The 18,860-nt window shown below is 50.8% G+C and overlaps 2 protein-coding genes across 3 annotated transcripts; both read right to left on the bottom strand.

Moving 5' to 3' along the window:
• Nucleotides 1-14: 14 nt before the first annotated feature.
• Nucleotides 15-12,070, bottom strand: stk24a (serine/threonine kinase 24a (STE20 homolog, yeast)). 2 transcript variants are annotated; one of them, XM_084689022.1, is made up of 12 exons: nucleotides 11,903-12,070; nucleotides 11,537-11,597; nucleotides 9,090-9,320; nucleotides 6,628-6,684; nucleotides 6,387-6,495; nucleotides 6,070-6,227; nucleotides 5,147-5,332; nucleotides 4,841-4,983; nucleotides 3,951-4,077; nucleotides 3,625-3,693; nucleotides 2,876-3,012; nucleotides 15-2,734 (listed from the first exon to the last, which is right to left on the bottom strand). In XM_084689022.1, the coding sequence occupies exons 2-12, from the start codon at nucleotides 11,576-11,578 to the stop codon at nucleotides 2,701-2,703; spliced, it is 1,293 nt and encodes a 430-aa protein (XP_084545148.1). In that variant the 5' UTR covers nucleotides 11,579-11,597; nucleotides 11,903-12,070; the 3' UTR covers nucleotides 15-2,700. The 2 variants fall into 2 exon arrangements, with proteins under 2 accessions (XP_084545148.1, XP_084545147.1); XM_084689021.1 differs by having other exon boundaries at nucleotides 11,537-12,070.
• A 294-nt stretch (nucleotides 12,071-12,364) lies between these two features.
• slc15a1a (solute carrier family 15 member 1a) lies at nucleotides 12,365-18,012 on the bottom strand. Its single transcript, XM_084689020.1, has 19 exons — nucleotides 17,924-18,012; nucleotides 17,211-17,310; nucleotides 17,026-17,116; nucleotides 16,821-16,904; nucleotides 16,623-16,705; nucleotides 16,421-16,507; nucleotides 16,197-16,286; nucleotides 15,777-15,821; nucleotides 15,653-15,685; nucleotides 15,474-15,562; nucleotides 15,197-15,278; nucleotides 14,818-14,937; nucleotides 14,488-14,631; nucleotides 14,337-14,383; nucleotides 14,105-14,212; nucleotides 13,851-13,962; nucleotides 13,534-13,671; nucleotides 13,285-13,392; nucleotides 12,365-13,100 (listed from the first exon to the last, which is right to left on the bottom strand). Exons 1-19 carry the CDS (start codon nucleotides 17,995-17,997, stop codon nucleotides 12,882-12,884), a joined length of 1,854 nt encoding a protein of 617 aa, XP_084545146.1. The 5' UTR covers nucleotides 17,998-18,012; the 3' UTR covers nucleotides 12,365-12,881.
• Between the last annotated feature and the right edge of the window lie 848 nt (nucleotides 18,013-18,860).

Raw genomic sequence — 18,860 nt, 5'->3', positions numbered from 1 at the left:
AACACAAACCAAGGTAAATTTGCATTAGACTTTAATTTCTCTTAATCACTTGAAAGCTTACAAGGCATCCAATCCCTTGATGCTGGTGGCATAAAGCAAGGATTATATACAGGACTAGAAACTGTCAGCTATGTTACAGAAAAAAAAGGACATGGATGATAACTATCCCAGCATTAACATGAAACATAAGACCACATGTTATTCATCCTATAATACTGCTTTAAGTTATAAAAATATTCTTGTTCCATAGAATAACAGGTGTTGGAAAATAAATGTCTTGCTGACATCACTGTAAATGCCATACACCAAAATACAGTAGTAATCTTGTAAAAAAAGAACACGTCAAATCCTCGTACCTTTTCCAACTCCTGAAGGGATGCTTACGAAGTGCAACACACATGAAGGATCCAACTACACACGGTGCAAATGACATAACAGGACAATGGGGAATCACATGGCACTTTCATAGTGTGGAAAATAAAAAGAAGGGAATCATTGAAGTAAATGGGAGCCAAATCCATTATGGGCAGATAGTTGACAGAAATGTAAAAGAAAAACAACAGGATTTTTTAAATGGACTCTGATCATCCTGCTTGTGATTACGGAAACATGACACACTGTGATTAACTGCCCTTCTATGCTTACGGACAGGCTGACTATTCGCATCTATACTCAGATGATTTTTTTAAATTAGAGTGTCAGGGTAGTAACTGCTTCCAAAGATTTGGGATTTTACCCTTAAGCTAATGAGGGGACAAGGAGTTCAAGAGCGATGAAGACTTCTCTAACCCCAGGTACGACAAAGATATCGGGTCAGAAAAACATCTGAACTGCAGTGAAACGGTTTGTTCATATTTCTGTTCTATGATATGTGACTGGAGCTTAATCACTGTGCTGAGATATCTCACATTTGAAACACATTAGCGCTGCATGTCTTGGTAAATGCAGGCACGTAAAAAAAAAAAAAAAAAAAAAAAAAAACTGACTTGGCCAAAAAGGAAAGTGCTTGGCTCAAATCTGGTCAAGGTGAGCTTGGTCATCCCCGCTCTCCACTGAGACGCTTAGGCTCATTTTGAACCCTCGAGGTTCAGGAAGCCGTGTTGATCTAGTCCTCTGGTATGCTACAACGCATACGGCCCGGGTCAGCTCACAGGAGTTATTTTCATGCACATTGGTGTGAAACTCCAGTGAGTCTGTCTAGCAGCAGAGCAGGGCAGACGACCGTCTAGCAGCACAGCAGGGCAGACGAGGTTGGGCCAGATGCTGCTCTCCTATCGGCAAGAGCGGGCCAAGTCCTCGCCATCGTATGACTAGTCTATGCAGAAACGGCTGCGAAACCTTCCAGCTCAAGAATCTCATGCTTGGTGTGAATCACAGGGTATACTCATCTACTGTTAGGCTGCAACACTGACTCCATGAAGCCCAGTAAAGGTCCCCATTCCAGGGAACAGTTCTTCTACCTAGCATGACAGCCCAGCAGCCGTGTTGTCGAGCGACTGTCGTATGGCTACTTTATATATCTATCGTAAAAAGGCATTTCTATTTGAAGTGCAATTCAAGCGCTTGGTACAGTAGGGAGACAGATTGTACCCACTGTTTCCAGGAAGACTCGTGTCGAGTGGGAAACGGGGGAAACTTGTCACTGCCCCAAGTCGCTCCGAAAATGAGGAAAAGCTGAAGGAATGTGGTCCAATGTGGCCTGGCGGCCCTGCAGCTAGGAGGGGTCAGTGTGCCGGCTGGAGAGGGCTGGCTAGGACAACTACGGCCAAACAAAGAGCGGGAAATCAAAAGTCGTCGAGCAAATCGCTACAAATCAGCCTAAGACAAGGACAGACATCCGCCATTTTTCTTTCCATGGACCGGTGTCCTCGGAAATAAACGTCTTAAAATGGGAGAAAATCCAAGATTGAAATACAAAATAACAAGTCATACAAGGCAATCTCAGTTATGGCCATTTATCGCTCTTAAAATATTTACCTTTTCTGATAGTATCTACAGTTTGCATTTGGCCATTTACACAGTGATTCCTTTACATACACTCCATTATTTGTCTATAAAAATAAGCCTATTTACACGTTTGTACAGCTAACCAGCCAAAGTGCGTTCCACCTCCTGGACTATCATCCACTTAAAGCAAGATACCTGAGTTTTCTAAAGAATGCTTCCGTCTCCAGAGCAGAAACTCCACCGTTCAGTTCACAGGGTATCAAGGGAACGGCTTTCACACACACACACACACACACACGTATGCACGGAGCATCCCACTCACGCAACCACAACACACACACACACACACTCTTCAAAAGGGTGCTGATAGTACGAGGTTAGGAACAAGCCACACCACATGACGATGAACGGTCGTTCCACGGGGTCCGCGCCCACCCCGAGCGCCACCCGCCGTAGGACGAGGGAGGCGTGGAGACCAGGGTTCCTGCAGCAGGTGGAACCAGGGTTCCTGCACCAGGTGGAACCAGGGTTCCTGCAGCAGGTGGAACCCGAGAGGCAGCCAAGCGATGGAGCCCCCCCCCCCCCCTCCTCTTGCTGGATGTGTGCGTGGTGAGGTGTGCTGCAGTGCTGGAGCCCTCCCTGGGGGCGGTGGGGTCCCGGCTGGAGGGGGGACTCAGGGCAGGGCTGGGTGGAGGGGGCTGAGTGAGGGGGGGGGGGGCCTGCCTGGAGGGAGGAGGGCTCTCCGCCGCAGGGTCACTGGGATGCCGAGCCTCTGGGGACAGAGAACCTGACCAGAGAAACACGGACGCGCCGGCCGTCAGGAACAGAGACGGCGTCACCGAGGTGGAGGCCCCCCGTGGGGGGGGGGGTGACACTGCGGACCGCTGACGGCTCCCGTGTGAGGTGTAGGTGTGCGTTGAGCGTTTACCTCTGGAGTCGCTGAACCAGTCCAGACACCAGGGCGTCGGCGATGCCGGGGCAGGCCTCCTCTGCCAGGAGCACGGCCTGCTCCAGCTCCTCCACAGCCTGGGCCTGGCCGCTGCCCGCCTTGCCCTTCTCCTTCAACTGTGGGGAGGGAGGGAAACACTCACTAGGAGTCCTGGAGGGCTGGGGGTGTAACCCTGGAGGGCTGGGGGTGTGACCCTGGAGGGCTGGGGGGGTGACCCTGGAGGGCTGGGGGGGTGACCCTGGAGGGCTGGGGGTGTGACCCTGGAGGGCTGGGGGTGACCCTGGAGGGCTGGGGGTGACCCTGGAGGGCTGGGGGTGTGACCCTGGAGGGCTGGGGGGGTGACACTGGAGGGCTGGGGGTGACCCTGGAGGGCTGGGGGTGTGACCCTGGAGGGCTGGGGGGGTGACCCTGGAGGGCTGGGGGTGACCCTGGAGGGCTGGGGGTGACCCTGGAGGGCTTGGGTGTGACCCTGGAGGGCTGGGGGGGTGACCCTGGAGGGCTGGGGGTGTGACCCTGGAGGGCTGGCGGGGTGACCCTGGAGGGCTGGGGGGGTGACCCTGGAGGGCTGGGGGGGTGACCCTGGAGGGCTGGGGGTGACCCTGGAGGGCTGGGGGTGACCCTGGAGGGCTGGGGGTGACCCTGGAGGGCTGGGGGTGACCCTGGAGGGCTGGGGGTGTGACCCTGGAGGGCTGGGGGTGACCCTGGAGCAGCTTCTCCACAGTGCTTACCTCTGCGAACAGCGGAGAGATGAGGGTGGACAGGCTCTGGGACAGCGGTCTGTTTGGACTGTCTTGTACCTGAGGAACAACATGTGGATCAGATTCATTTCACACGACTCTGGGGCCTAGAACAGGCGTTACAGCTGTGTTGATATTATGGATGGAGGGATATTATGACTGTATAAGGAAGCTAGAAAAACAGCATGTACTAGCTAGTACTGTAACATCAAGAGCTGACAAGAGATCCATAAAACCCAGGATGAACACTGATCGAGAGCACGGGCGATGCTGACGATGAGGTGTGGAGCTGTGGGCCCGGAGCCCGTCTCTCTCACCTGGTCCAGCTGCTCCAGAGGAGAAGCCCCGTTCAGGAGCTTCCTGGGGTCCTTCTCCCTGATGGTGTTGAAGATCCAGTCGTCGTTCCCGGACTCGTTCCCCCCCGACGCCTGGACGTCCGTCTCCCTGGCAACGAACACAGCAGGTTAGAGAACTTTCCCACCGGGGCCAGGAACCATGTGGGAGGACGGGGGGGGGGGGGGAGAGAGAGAGAGGGAAGGGAGAGAGAGGGGGGGGGAGAGAGAGAGAGAGGGAAGGGAGAGAGAGGGGGAGGGAGAGAGAGAGAGAGTGAAGGGAGAGAGCGAGGGAGGGAGAGAGATAGAGAGAAGAGAGAGAGGGAGGGGGGAGAGAGAGAGGAGAGAGAGGGAGGGGGAGAGAGAGAAGAGAGAGAAGAGAGAGAGGGAGGGGGGAGAGAGAGAGAAGCGAGAGGGAGGGGGGGAGAGAGAGAGGAGAGAGAGAGGGAGGGGGAGAGAGAGAGGAGGGAGGGGGAGAGAGAGGGAGGGGGAGAGAGAGAGGAGAGAGAAGAGAGAGAGAGGGAGGGGAGGGGGAGAGAGAGGAGAGAGAGAAGAGAGAGAGAGGGAGGGGGGAGAGAGAGAGGAGAGAGAGAGAGAGAGAGAGGGAGGGGGGAGAGAGAGAGGAGAGAGAGAGGGAGGGGGGAGAGAGAGAGAAGAGAAAGAGAGGGGAGAGGAGAGGAGAGGAGAGAGGAGAAGAGAGGAGAGGAGAGGAGAGGAGAGGAGAGGAGAGGAGAGGAGAGGAGAGGAGAGGGGAGGGAGAGGAGAGGAGAGGAGAGGAGAGGAGAGGAGAGGAGAGAGAGAGAGAGAGAGAGAGAGAGAGAGAGAGAGAGAGAGAGAGAGAGAGAGAGAGAGAGAAGATGGGATGCCAGACTGACTCTTCTGAGCTGGAGTCGTCCCTCTCCCTGGCCTGCTCAGCCTTCCACCTCTTGTACTTGTCCACCAGCTCCGACAGGTAGGAGGTCTTTTTGGCGTGCCGCACAATCAGCTTGTGTTTCAACAGCTCTTTGGCGGTCGGCCTCTGCAGGAGAGAACACACACAGGACTCGACTGAGCATCCAGAAGCTCTTGTTTCTGATACACACACACACCGGATGGGGGGGGTAGTCGGGAATCGTCGACCGTTGACGTCAAAACAACAGGGGGGCGCTTCCCTCTCGGAAAAAAAACGAAGAAACACTTACAAAGCTCGGCTCTTTGTTCAAACAGGCCTCGATGAACTCTTTGAGCGGCTTGCAGTAGTTCCCCTCCAGGGTGGGCGGGTTGTTCTTTGGGATGAGGAACAGCACCTTCATGGGATGCAGTTCAGAGTGCGGCGGCTCTCCCTTGGCCAGCTCGATGGCCGTGATGCCGAGCGACCAGATATCGGCCTGCAGCACACGTGCAGATGGAGACACGCGGACGGAAGACAGGGAGAGAGAGAGGATGAACGTGTGCACAGGGAGAGAGAGAGGATGAACGTGTGCACAGGGAGAGAGAGAGGATGAACGTGTGCACAGGGAGAGAGAGAGGATGAACGTGTGCACAGGGAGAGAGAGAGAGGATGAACGTGTGCACAGGGAGAGAGAGAGGATGAACGTGTGCACAGGGAGAGAGAGAGAGGATGAACGTGTGCACAGGGAGAGAGAGAGGATGAACGTGTGCACAGGGAGAGAGAGAGGATGAACGTGTGCACAGGGAGAGAGAGAGAGGATGAACGTGTGCACAGGGAGAGAGAGAGGATGAACGTGTGCACAGGGAGAGAGAGAGGATGAACATGTGCACAGGGAGAGAGAGAGGATGAACATGTGCACAGGGAGAGAGAGAGGATGAACGTGTGCTTTTGCTGCTCGGCTGCGTGACTCAGTGGCTGTGCTAGTTCCTGTTTTTCGAAGCAGTTTCAATTCATGTCAACATAAGCCAGGTGTGCCACTTCGTAACAGTCCAGAGACCGGAATAGACACGTTTTACAATCAGTAAACACCTAATGACGATTGTTTCATGTCCCTCCCCACCCCCAACAATTAAAAACCCTCTTCCAGTGAGCGCTGGCGAACATGCTTGTGCGTGTGGTGGTTATGGTGTGGACCTTGCGACCAGGGGGCTGGTGACCCGGGCTGCTCCTGACCTTTGAGTCGTAGGCAGACTGCTTTATGACCTCGGGAGCCATCCAGAACGGAGTGCCCACGAAGGTGTTCCTCTTGATCTGGGTGTCGGTCAGCTGGCCCGCCACGCCAAAGTCTGCCAGCTTCACATCTCCCTGCTCCGACAGGAGCACGTTGGCCGCTGACGACATGGACACACACACACACAACACACGCACGCACACACACAGGTGAGTTAGCGCTGTACTGTGCAGGTAGGACTCCTGATTGGGTGTTGGGAGCATGTGTGTTTGTGTCTGTGACTCCTGATTGGGTGCTGGGAGCGTGTGAGTGAGAGTACCTTTGATGTCTCTGTGGATCTTCTTCTCAGAGTGCAGGTACTCCAGCCCACGCAGGATCTCCCGGAGGATGGTGGCGATCTGGGATTCATCTAAGGCACCTGGCTCCAGCTGCACACCGGAGGGTCAGGGGGGTGGGGCAGAGGTCAAAGGTCAACTTCCTCATTCAAGAGTTTGAGATCTTAAATGTACAGGTTTTTTTGTTTGTTGTTTTTTTAAAATAATTTGTTTTATGGCCCGTACCAAATCTAAAGCCGAACCTCCTCCTAAGTACTCCATGATGATCCATAGCTTTGCATCCTGGAAAACAAAATAAAAGTGTTTGACTGTGTGGAGAGGCCTCTCTCCTGCTGTGAAACAGCCGAGTGGAGGCCTGACGACTCCCAGCCTGCTGTGTTCACCACAAGGGTCCCTGCAGGACTCCACACACATGCAGACGCATCCTTCTGAAACGAGGCTGAAGCACTCCCAGCCAGCCCTCCCCCACCCCGACACAGTCAATTACCCCTGCACACAGGACGAAGAGATGGACATTTGGGTCACTTAAGGCAGGCAGCTGCATGCATCTAGGCCTTCTTGAACGCAGACCCGGTTCAATAATGCACCACTTGTGTGCTTGAACAGGGGAAATGACGCCCCTTGGGTCTGTAGCTTTACTCTGCCTTCATTAGACTGCCTGCCGGAGGTGTGTCTCGCACGCACGCACACACACACACACACACACACACACAGCAGGCCATCCATACAAAAGCATATACCCGCTTTAGAAAGCATCTCACCAGTAGACTTGTGTCTGATGACACAGAAACCATAAGTGCAGTGCACTAAACCTCGCCATTTGAAACATCAGCGTGACTTGAAAACGACTTCCTGCAAACATTATTTCTTGTTAAACCAAACAGATCTTCCATAACGCCCAGAGGAAAATCTCAGCAGGTCTTGACGTGAGCGCGGGAACACACACCACACGAAAATTTAGGGATACACGCCCCCCCCCCCGGGAACACCCAACCCGCACGCTGAACGTTCCCCCATGTAGGCTGTGACGCGACGGTATGTGGGGCAGGCATTATGGCCACTTCACTGTGCTGTCGACACGGTGAGTGACTCCCTCCGGTCTGCCTGGGGAGAGACGTAGGAACACACCCTGCTCCTCAGGGAGGGTAGCTAGCCTCACACCCTGCTCCTCAGGGAGGGTAGCTAGCCTAACACCCTGCTCCTCAGGGAGGGTAGCTAGCCTCACACCCTGCTCCTCAGGGAGGGTAGCTAGCCTCACACCCTGCTCCTCAGGGAGGGTAGCTAGCCTCACACCCTGCTCCTCAGGGAGGGTAGCTAGCCTCACACCCTGCTCCTCAGGGAGGGTAGCTAGCCTCACACCCTGCTCCACAGGGAGGGTAGCTAGCCTCACACCCTGCTCCTCAGGGAGGGTAGCTAGCCTCACACCCTGCTCCTCAGGGAGGGTAGCTAGCCTCACACCCTGCTCCTCAGGGAGGGTAGCTAGCCTCACACCCTGCTCCTCAGGGAGGGTAGCTAGCCTCACACCCTGCTCCTCAGGGAGGGTAGCTAGCCTAACACCCTGCTCCTCAGGGAGGGTAGCTAGCCTAACACCCTGCTCCTCAGGGAGGGTAGCTAGCCTAACACCCTGCTCCTCAGGGAGGGTAGCTAGCCTCACACCCTGCTCCTCAGGGAGGGTAGCTAGCCTAACACCCTGCTCCTCAGGGAGGGTAGCTAGCCTAACACCCTGCTCCTCAGGGAGGGTAGCTAGCCTAACACCCTGCTCCTCAGGGAGGGTAGCTAGCCTCACAGCCTGCTCCTCAGGGAGGGTAGCTAGCCTCACACCCTGCTCCTCAGGGAGGGTAGCTAGCCTCACACCCTGCTCCTCAGGGAGGGTAGCTAGCCTCACACCCTGCTCCTCAGGGAGGGTAGCTAGCCTCACACCCGCCTGCGACAGAGCCAGCAGGCTACACGCTCCACAGCTGGAGTTGGAGCGTCACCGATCCCCCACCATATCACTTCACTGGAGCCTTTCTGTCATGTATAGCCTGTGTTTGGCAGCTGCTCCTCCAGTAAAGGTCTGACGCAGCTCCAGGCTGTGGGCTAACTGTGTGTCTCGGTGGTGGTGGTGGGGTGTGTGTGTGTGGAGGGGGGGCGTGCACACACACACACACACTCCCACGCCTCCACCTATCAGTGCAACTGCAGTGCAGCCCCAGCAGCACAGCTCCCCCTGCAGGTGACCACTAACACTGCTGCTCTGTCGGACGCACCTAAGCCCCCTCACATGGCATCTGCTCCACATTCACTGGATGCTAATGCACTGAACTGAACCAGGGCTGGGGGTGTGTGCAACATCTCCAATCCTCTACACTCCCGTTAGCACGGTACCCTCACAGATGGTCCAACTACACCAAAAAAAAGCCTGCTGATGTTGGTTTTATTTCGCCCTGGCCTTGCATGACACAAGCCTGAATTGCAGAGCCTTTCTGCTGACGAGCGTCAAATCCCATGCCAAAAACAAAACGCCGTCAAAGTCTACTCCCACAGCCGGCATGAATGATTTATTGACCCACATATTTGTCGAGATTTGTTTTTCTTGAACGCACCCCCGAGGTACAAACCTCGGCCCGAGGGTGGGGCTAGGCTCCGCAACCCGAGTGGAGCGACGAGCTGTGCAGACCCAGTGAGCGGGACTGTGCCCCTCTTACCTTGAGATAGGAGCCGTAGTATTTGGTGACAAAGGGGCTGTCGCACTGGCTCAGCACGGTGATCTCCTGCTGGATGTCCTCGATCTCGTCCTCGGCCTCCTCCAGGTCGATGACCTTGATGGCCACCACCTTCTGCGTCCTGTTGTCGATGCCTTTGAAGACCTCTCCGAAAGAGCCTTTGCCTATCCTCTCCAGCTTGGTGAAGAACTTCTCCGGGTCGACTCGGAAGTTCTGCGAAGGGAGGAGGGAAATCGGGGGTCATTCCAAATGGCCTCCTCGGAGACGGAGAGCCAAGACGGACTTCGTCAAACCACAACCCCCACCTGTTTGGAACCCATCAGGCTCGGTCCGGGCCACATTCACGGAACCCGCCGACATGAGACATGCGTTCAACTGACTATGAAGTGGCAAAGGTCCCATGGTTACGCAAGGCCCTAAAGCTACGCATTTACAACCTGGTCTGAACACATCTTTGCGCAACATGGCCGGCTGCATGCAAAGACCCGTGCCTCCTTGTTTACATGTCACTGGGCCCATCGTGGAATGCTCTAATCCACAGGAATGTCATGGAAGGGGTCAGGATCTCATGGTGCAGTCTCCTGCCCCAGGGCTGAGACATGCCCTAGGCCTCCTGCTAAGAACCAAGCAGCTTTGAATTAGATTAGAAAAACTTTATTCCCAACAACTGACAGACACAGCAGCAGATTACTGAGCCGCATACCTGCTCCTGGGGTTTTCGTTTTGTTGACAAACAAAAGCCTTCTGTCACAAAACCCGTCGTGCATTTGGGTCGCTTATGTCCTTTTCTTACAGCCGTGTGTGTGTGAGCGCCGGCATGTCTACACCTACCTAGGACAGCACAACTCCTGGTACACACATGTCAAGTGTTTATGTTTACTAGCAATGGAATTAAAATGTTGGGACATAATATGCTAGACCAAATTAGGGGGAATAAGGTTAGGCTATATACTGTAGTGATGAGAAGACAAGACTTAACAGCAACTTGGGTTGCAAAGATAGCAACAGCTCCAGCTTAATATATACATATTATTATATATACATATTATTATATATATATATATATATATATATATATATATTTAGTATCTTCCCTTTAATGCAGACACAAAAGAGTCATCAAGGAGCTAGTCTAGCTTGAGAGCCGAAAAGATGAGCAATAAGGGGGAGGGGCCAAAGCTGGGCAGATGAAAGAAGCCGAACCCAAGTCCTGTCACACCAGCAGGGTGGGTCACCCAGGTGAAGCCCCCCTCCCCCGTTGGGTCTGGCCTCCGCAGTCACAAAGGGAAAGACAACAAGGGCCACTGCGAGTCCAGATTCCACATGCTGGGAACTTTCGGCTGTTTCCACAGTCAGCAGGTTTTTAGCACCGCTGCTAAACCTCCCCCTAAAACCATATGTTTTGATCCTCCTCCCGGCTGCGCCACCCAATTTGTGCAGCGAGTGAGCAGCACCCTGAGGGCTGGGTCTCTCTGGGCCTTCCTCAGCCCCACGTCTACCAGGTCCAGGCTCTCCCTCTGGTCCCGGTCTGCTCACCCAGCTCCGACCCCACGTTTGCCCCGAGGCACACCACCCTGTCTGTTCAGGAGCGCCCAGACCGCGCTAAAGCAGGGCTGTGCTCATGCAGCCCAAGGCTACACAAACCCCCAACAAGAGATTGCCAGGCATATTATTGTCTGAATGGGTAATGACCAAGTGCCCTAGTTTATGTCAGATAAGTCACGTCCTGGGTTGTAGCTTTCTTGTTGACGGGCTGCGCACAAAAAATCTTAGGTATGTTAATGCGGAACTTTATGCGCAATTCATGATTGCTGCGACAAATGCACGCCTCCCTTGTATTAGATAGAACTGTGTATTTTGGGCAGTATCCTTGTGTTAGAAGTGACCGGGAGGTTGATGCCTGTATTCCTTCAATTCATTCAGGGATGTTTATCTTGCAGCCAACAGAAAGGTGTTGCCTGGACAGACCCCTTTAATTGACAACTTGGGAAAGACCTTTAATGTGTGACAAAAGCACGATTGTACTCTGGCCAAGTGCAATAAAGGAAGGCCGATGTAAAACATAAACCCCATCAAGTGCGAATGCTGCATATTGAGGTGGATATGTTGGCATCGTCTGTATCACCCTGTCAGAGCTGGCTTTGGTACAAGAACAGCAGCAGGCTACAGAGCAGGCTGCATCACACGGGGCCAATCTGGCTAGCTACCGTTCGAACTAAATAGTCTGTCCTTCTCCAGGGCTGGAGAATCCTCACAAATCCAACGACAATGTTGAGCTGCATTTTCTCACCAACTAACTTCACAGTAGGTTCCTACTTGGAACCGCAAGCTATCAATTTAATGTATCACTTTCATGTGGAGCTTAGCATGGCTAGACTTAACAATGATGAACTAGTAATATGTCAATTAAGGCAGTAACGCAGACTTACCTGCATCCCAGGTATGCTGCTCTGTACAGGAGAATGAGCCATACTTTCCAGCTGTTTCCACCTATTTCAAGAATGACCAAAATCTCTCACTGAAACGCCTCGTCTGCTTGTAAGATAGCTAAGTTAGCCTGCTAACGTCCGCTAAGTAATTAGCAAACTAGCTGGCAAAGTATTAAGGATAGTCGCTCAAGAGTTTATTGATGAGACGACCACTATATATGTTTAATGAACTATCGTTGCTCAACAAGAAGTGTCTGTGAGCTAGCTAGCTATCTGCGATGTGGCTATTCTTCCGCAGATACTACAGTAGTTGGCCAGCTACCTAGCTAGCTAGCTAGCTAGCAAGATAAATCTTTAGCAACCCACGCTATCTGTTCGTTTCCTCGGCAAAGTCTGATGAGATGTTTTTACGAATTATTTGTATCAATTTGCCAAAAGACAAGTGAATGACTATATATTTCGAACAAGTTGTCGTCATTGTTGTCCTGTCTTCATCACTTTTCTTTGCCCTCCGCCATCTTCATGTGCTGTCATCCTTACAGTGAAAGGACCAATCAGATTCAAGAAAACAGCAGCGCACGTGTCGTCATTCTTTCAGTAAAAACTTTTTTTTTCTTCAATAAAACGGTCTAAAATATTTTCATTATTTTAAGTGCTCGCCTTATAGATTTGTGTGAAATGTAGGCCTATTGTAGATAGGAATGTGCCAAGAAATTCATCAGTGGATTCAGTGGTATCTGTTGCTTACGTATAGAGTTTTTAATGTCATATATTTTATAAAGTGAAAATAAAAGTGAAAGGATAGAGATTGTGAGCCTTTGTGATGAGTCTCTGCCTACCCATCTTGACTGTAAAATGTGATGGGTGAGTTGAATCCAAGAAAACAATCAATCGTCCTGTCAGCCACACAGGCCCAACAAACTTGTATTAAAAATAATGAAACAAACAACGATTTATTAACGTAAAATCAGCTACACAGGAAACAAATCCCCTGACAGCTTATACAAAAACATATATAATACAAAATGCCGCTGTCTCATATTAAATGAGTATCAGTGTTTATGGAGGAGTTAGGATTACATATTAACACCAATAAAATATAACCGGTTATTTCTCTATATCTGACACAATTTTTCTCTGCCCTCTCTTTCTTTAGTCTCTCTCTCACACACTCACACACACGTTTAATTTTCTATGTTAGTGGGGCCTGAAAATTCACTCTCATTCAAAACCATAACATAACTTCTAACCCTAACGCTGAAACCCTCAGAAAAAAGCTGTTTCACCACCCCTTCTGACGACATTTGATCCCCTCAAGGGTGATTAGACTAGGCCACACACACGTTTACATTTTGGTTTGTTTGCTTCGATCTTCTTCTTGGTGTTCCACAGAATCTTTCTTCTCCATCTTCAGTTCCTCATACTTCGGTTCATCTTTTTCATCTTTGTTCTTGAACTGAGCCTCAATCTCTGCTGGGTCGATGTAAGTGTAGAAGTAAGCCATGATGGAGAAGATGACACAGACCGCCACCAGGAGAGAGGCAAACAGGAAGTACTCGGCCCACTGTTTAGAGAGGAGAGAACAGATCATGTCAAGAACGATATCCATGACTTTTACAACCGAAGACACTGATGGACATGTCACAATTAGAGATTATTCCGCAGGTTGTCCTTTGCCCCCCCTGTCGTTCAGGCAAATTGAACTTTAAAATAACCTTTGATGCGAGCGTGTTATCAGTGTACTGTACCTGTTTAGGAAGCTTTGCTAGCTCAGCAATAATCAGCACAATAAAGTTGCCAACAGCAACGGTGAAAAGCCAGCCTGCTTGCAGCACTGCTTTCATGTTGCTGGGCGCCTTTAAAGAAAAATAAGCACACTTGTAAATGTTTCGAAACTGCACACGGAGACAAATATGTCTTTGCTGGGGGTCCTCTGTTGTTGTGCAAGATAAGATAACTGTTCAAGATGTACAGATGACTTGAGGTGTGGCCTTTACCTGGGAGTAGGAGAACTCCAGGCCTGTCACAGAGAACACTACTTCTCCAGCAGTCATCAGGAAATACTGGGGAATCTGCCAGGCCATGTGGAACGAGTTGGGCTGGATGTCCTCCACTGCAGTGACAGACTCCCCGCACTGCAGAAAACACAGCGTTTGATTGGCGACATGCACAGAGGCTGACGCGAGGGCCACACGGTGAATGAGGTTCAGAGAGAGAGAGAAAGAGAGAGAGAGAGACAGACAGACAGAGAGGGAGACAGAGAGAGAGAGAGAGATAGAAAGAAAGAGAGATAGAAAGAGAGAGTAAATCTTACGTTTGGGCCCCATGTGAAGGAACTAGGGATGAGGAACGTGTAGGAGCTTCCAAACCCAAAGTCACGGGTGTAGTCGCATGTCTGGACACCATTGGTGATTGTGAAGATCGTGCTGTGTGTCAGAAGAGAAAGAGATATTGCTCAAAAAGATGTGTGAGATGTTTAAATACATAACACAGACGCTACACACTCCATCCACCTTATGGCCAACAACCACCACCAGTATACAGAGGAACTTGTTGACAAGTTCTTACTTTCCGTATCGTACAAGGGAGTAGTTGGTGTATGATGACGGGTCAATTCTTCCAAAGTCGAGTGAACCAGTTGATACATTCAGCACACCAGCCATGCCATTCACAAATCTGGAACAACACAGCAAAACATTCTCAACGGAGAGTCCACGATCACATTGGTAAGTACTCATTGGAATCTAATCGATGCCATTGATTTTATGCTGACAAAACGTCTCCATGTTTTGATACTAACCTTATAGCATTGTTGCCTTGCTCTGGCTTGGTAGTTAAATCATCGGTCTGTAAAGTCAGATCAGGGCTAATTTATTCTTAGGGAAATCGATATTTGTTTATTATGTTTATGGGGTATTTGTGTTATGACAATTAGGAGGTCCTGTACTCACCACCTCCCAAGTGTTGGTGAGGTCTGCGGGAATTAGAAGAGTTTGTCGCTTTGCTTTAACTAAGGTAATATTTCTGGATGTGGCCGGAGTGACCAGTGAGACCGTGATGTAGTCCTGCTCAAATGTAAAGAAATCCGCACTGGCCTGTAAAGCAACCAACAGGAAGAGTGAGGTCTGCTCTGCACTTACAAACAGCATACCATCCCCTTTCAGATTTCCAACCATTCTTCTCGGCTAAATAGTTTACTCTCTAGTGATGTTGTAGTAATGACGGGCCCAAACTGACTGAGGACATCTTGGTACATGTTCATCCAGCCCAGGACAGCTTACCGCAGCCTCTGCAAGCTGAACAGGGTTGTTCTGAGGAAGGGTCACTGTCAAAGGGACACCCCCCATGTTTATCAATTTCAGTTGGCTCTGGGAAGCTGAAGGGAAGGTTGGCAACGTTTCCTGAAAAGGACATGTTTTTAGGTTTAGCTAGTTTGGTCACACACAACAAACACTCTGAAAGACACCGTAGGGCGAACTCTGAATTTGAGGTATTATTTCACAAAGCGTATAGTGTTATCCTATAAGTAAGTGGTTTTGCATTCAGTAACAACCTTTGACTAACAAAACGAGACAAGGCGGACACTGTCCTCTTGCCCGGTCCATTCAATAGCACAACTAATGTAAAACTTCATAGTGCAGTTGTCCTGTAAATACTCACATCAATCTGGATCTGAATGACCCCAGCACAGACAAAGGCCATGGCAGCCAGGAACATTCCAACGGTCATTCTTTTCAAAGGCCTGTTGGGGAAAGATTCACCGTGAGATTCCATGGCAACATCTCATCACTGGCTCCTTCGTTTTTTGGTATTTTCATTCGAACACATTAATTTTTCGTCACATGCCCTGAGGTAGGTGCAGATCAGTGCTGTTCCTCGACAAGATAACCGGTTTAAGATGTAAGAGAAGGGCAGATGGGGTTTCTGCAGAACGTACGTGAAGTTGAGGCCACATTTCTTAATGAGAGGGTAGATCACGCTCTCCATGATGGGCACCAGGGTCAGGATCAATATGGGGTTCACCGTCTGTCAGACACACGACGACAGGGGAAGTTCACAGACGCGTGTAGCTATGGCGACACGAAAATGTTAACGACGGGAAGTCCTCCAAATTACCTGCATTTGATCTGGCTGCAGAATGAGCAATCCCTAGAGAACAGGACAGAGGCGATTAAGAGCATGTACAGTCTGGGGTTTGGATAAGACCTTTTATGTGGCGCGTCCAAGAAAAAAAACGTACAAAGTCTCCATTCATAGTGGTGGCCTGTAATGTCCATCTGGAGCCCTGTGAAGATGCAAACAGACAACTCAGTTCAACGCTCCAGTTTAGAATCTGCTTTTTGTAATGTCACCCTGCTACTATCATGCTACGGGAGATGGAAGAATAATACCCAGATATGTTTAAAGATGTATTTTTGCAGGCATTTCTGGCTTTATAATTTTTTTAATGACCGTATGGTCTGACTGAAAAGACAGGGGAGAAAGAGAGGTGATGACACATAGCAAAGGCCCCGGGACGGTTTCGAACCCAGGCTGTTGTGACGAGGCCTCCGTCCATGTGTTGCTGGCACTTATCCAGTCAGTCATACCCCATGACATCCTTAATATACTATAAACTGTAAATACGAATCTGAGTTTAGATAACTTAGCTCTCTGTTACCTTTTGGTCAAACAGTGTCCAGAACATGGGAAGAGGAATGTACAGGAAGAGGACCTTCAAGACCATTTTGATCTGAGCAATGAGAAGTTTCTAGAAGCAGAGAGAGAAAGAGTTCCATGGTTCGATGTGTTTCCGCTGATATCAGTCTGAGCATGTTACATATTGGACTATGTGTCCTGATGGATCAGGTTCCATATAAGACTACGTGTCCTGGTTGATCAAACCTCATATTTCTCTTCTGCCCAGTCCATCCAGTGCTGTCTCTTAGGATACTGGCTGCTCCGGTGCCTGAAGCGGTTTTTGACTGCAAACTGTTTGACAGACACAGCAAACATCCTGTCAAACACCGGCCTGCATTTCACTCACGATAAAACCCTACGCTTCCTCCCAATGTGAACACGCAATGCAGGTGTCTGACCAACGTACCGAGATGCATTTACACACGTCCAGCATGATGTTGCCCTGGGGTTCAGCCTTGTAGTACATCCCACTGCCAATGATGAACACCACTGGACGGACAAGCAGCAAAACACCCATCAAGCATGCGTACACACCGTGAGCTCTTAAGGGCTCGGACAGTGATGGGAACATGGGAGGGTAGCTGGGGCGAAGCGGTGAACGTACCGAGAGCGACCACCATGAGAGCGGCAGGGACGCCGAAGGCCAACGGGTAGCACTTCTGCTGGCTGTAGATCCCACACTCCTGTCCTGACGACGCAGAGAAAGACACCTGTCAGTGAGCCGAACCACCTCAAAACACCACGAGCGTTTGTGTTCGTCTCTGGCACCAGTGCCCGAGCAGGGGCTGAGGCCCCGCCCCCTTCCTTACCTCTGAGAACAGGAGTGATGATGGTAGACAGGAGGCTCCCGGCGTTGATACATAAGTAGAACACAGAGAAGAAGGTGCTTCTCTGCTTCTCCTACAAAGAGGGAACAAACACGTATGAGGTCCGTGGCCTACCGACGTAAATAGTGTCGGAGCTCCCTGGTGTCTGAGGGGGGTAATTAGTTGACCTGGTGGTCCTGAAACTGGTCTCCTCCGAAGGCAGCGACACAAGGCTTGATGCCGCCGGTTCCCAGGGCGATGAGGAACAGACCCACCATGGACAACGTGCTGCGAGAGGACGGAGGGAGAGCGAAAGATGGACAAGGGGGGGGAGGAAGGTGGAGATGATGGAACGTCAAGCGAGATGAGAAACAGACAAGTCATGTACATCGCAATGCCTTTTCAGATTTAGGTAATGAGTAAACTAGAAGCTCAGAGTAGAGCAGAGCAGAGCAGAGCAGAGCAGAGTAGAGTAGAGCAGAGCAGAGCAGATTAGAGTAGAGAAGAGTAGAGTAGAGCGGAGCGGAGCAGAGCAGAGCAGAGCAGAGCAGAGCAGAGCAGAGCAGAGCAGAGCAGAGCAGAGCAGAGCAGAGTACAGTAGAGTAGAGTAGAGTAGAGTAGAGTAGAGTAGAGTAGAGCAGAGTACAGTAGAGTAGAGCAGAGCAGAGCAGAGCAGAGTACAGTAGAGTAGAGTAGAGCAGAGCAGAGCAGAGTACAGTAGAGTAAAGCAGAGTACGTCAGGACAGAGTGTAGAGTCAAGTAGAGTCAAGTAGAGTGTAAAGTAGAATAAAAAGGAGTAAATCAGAACAGAGTAGAGTAGAATAGTTTACAATAGAGTAGAGTAGCACATTATTGGTTCCTAGGGGAAAACTGCCCTGTTAAATTTGTGTTGCCAACTCACACATGGAAGGTCATGTTGTTGGGTATCCCGTCTCGGTCTGTGTCGGTGATGTCATGAATGGCGCTGATAGCCATCACAACCTGACCAATGGCGTAGACGATGGACAGGTAGATAATCGTTCTGCGGGAAGGTCAAACCAGGAAGCTATCAGAGAAGATCTGCTATCAGCAGAACAGAGACATGAACCGGAACGCTCCTTTGAATGACACAGCTCTTGTCAGTGGAGTTTGCTGAGAGATGGGGATTGGTGGGTGAGGTGGGACTGAGGATAGGAAGAGAAATAGTAACAGAGCATCATGAGGAGGGAGAGAGAGGGAGAGAAAGTCCTGCTGCTTTCATTCTTCACCAGGGTTACAAAGGACCCGTGTGTGTCTGCTACACAGGGCGTGTGTCCTGTTCGAACACACAGGTTGTGGACATGTGACCGGACACTCACTTGAACTTCCCCAGCCAGGAGTCGGCCACGATGGCCCCCAGGATGGGCGTCAGGTAGCAGAGGGCCACAAAGGCGTGGTAGATGGAGGTGGCCAGGTCATCGTCCCAGCGCAGGAAGTACCTGAAGTAAAGCACCAGCACGGCTGGGAGGGGCGAGGGGGGTGACACCGACGTTAGTCACCCAGCACGGTCTCTACACTCAGGACTAGCGATGGAGCTGTTGAGGATAGTCGGAGACTTGCGTTCTTACCGCGCATGCCATAGTAGGAGAACCGCTCGCAGAACTCATTGACAACAATGAAGAATATACTGATGGGATAGCCACAGAGCTCCTGGGAACACAGACAGCACACTGGTGTGGTCACATGTCTTTAATGAACAGAGCACTGCATCACATGCAATGCATGTTGAAAGGATTGGAGCCAAAATGACTGAAGAAGACATTTAGAAAAGCAAATTAATGATATAGCATTGAGTTAGTCTTCAATGTTTATATATTTAG

Source organism: Hypomesus nipponensis, chromosome 23 (assembly GCF_054491055.1).
Source record: "Hypomesus nipponensis isolate SF chromosome 23, ASM5449105v1, whole genome shotgun sequence".
Lineage (NCBI taxonomy): Eukaryota > Metazoa > Chordata > Actinopteri > Osmeriformes > Osmeridae > Hypomesus > Hypomesus nipponensis.
This window is presented reverse-complemented; position numbering and strand designations above follow the sequence as displayed.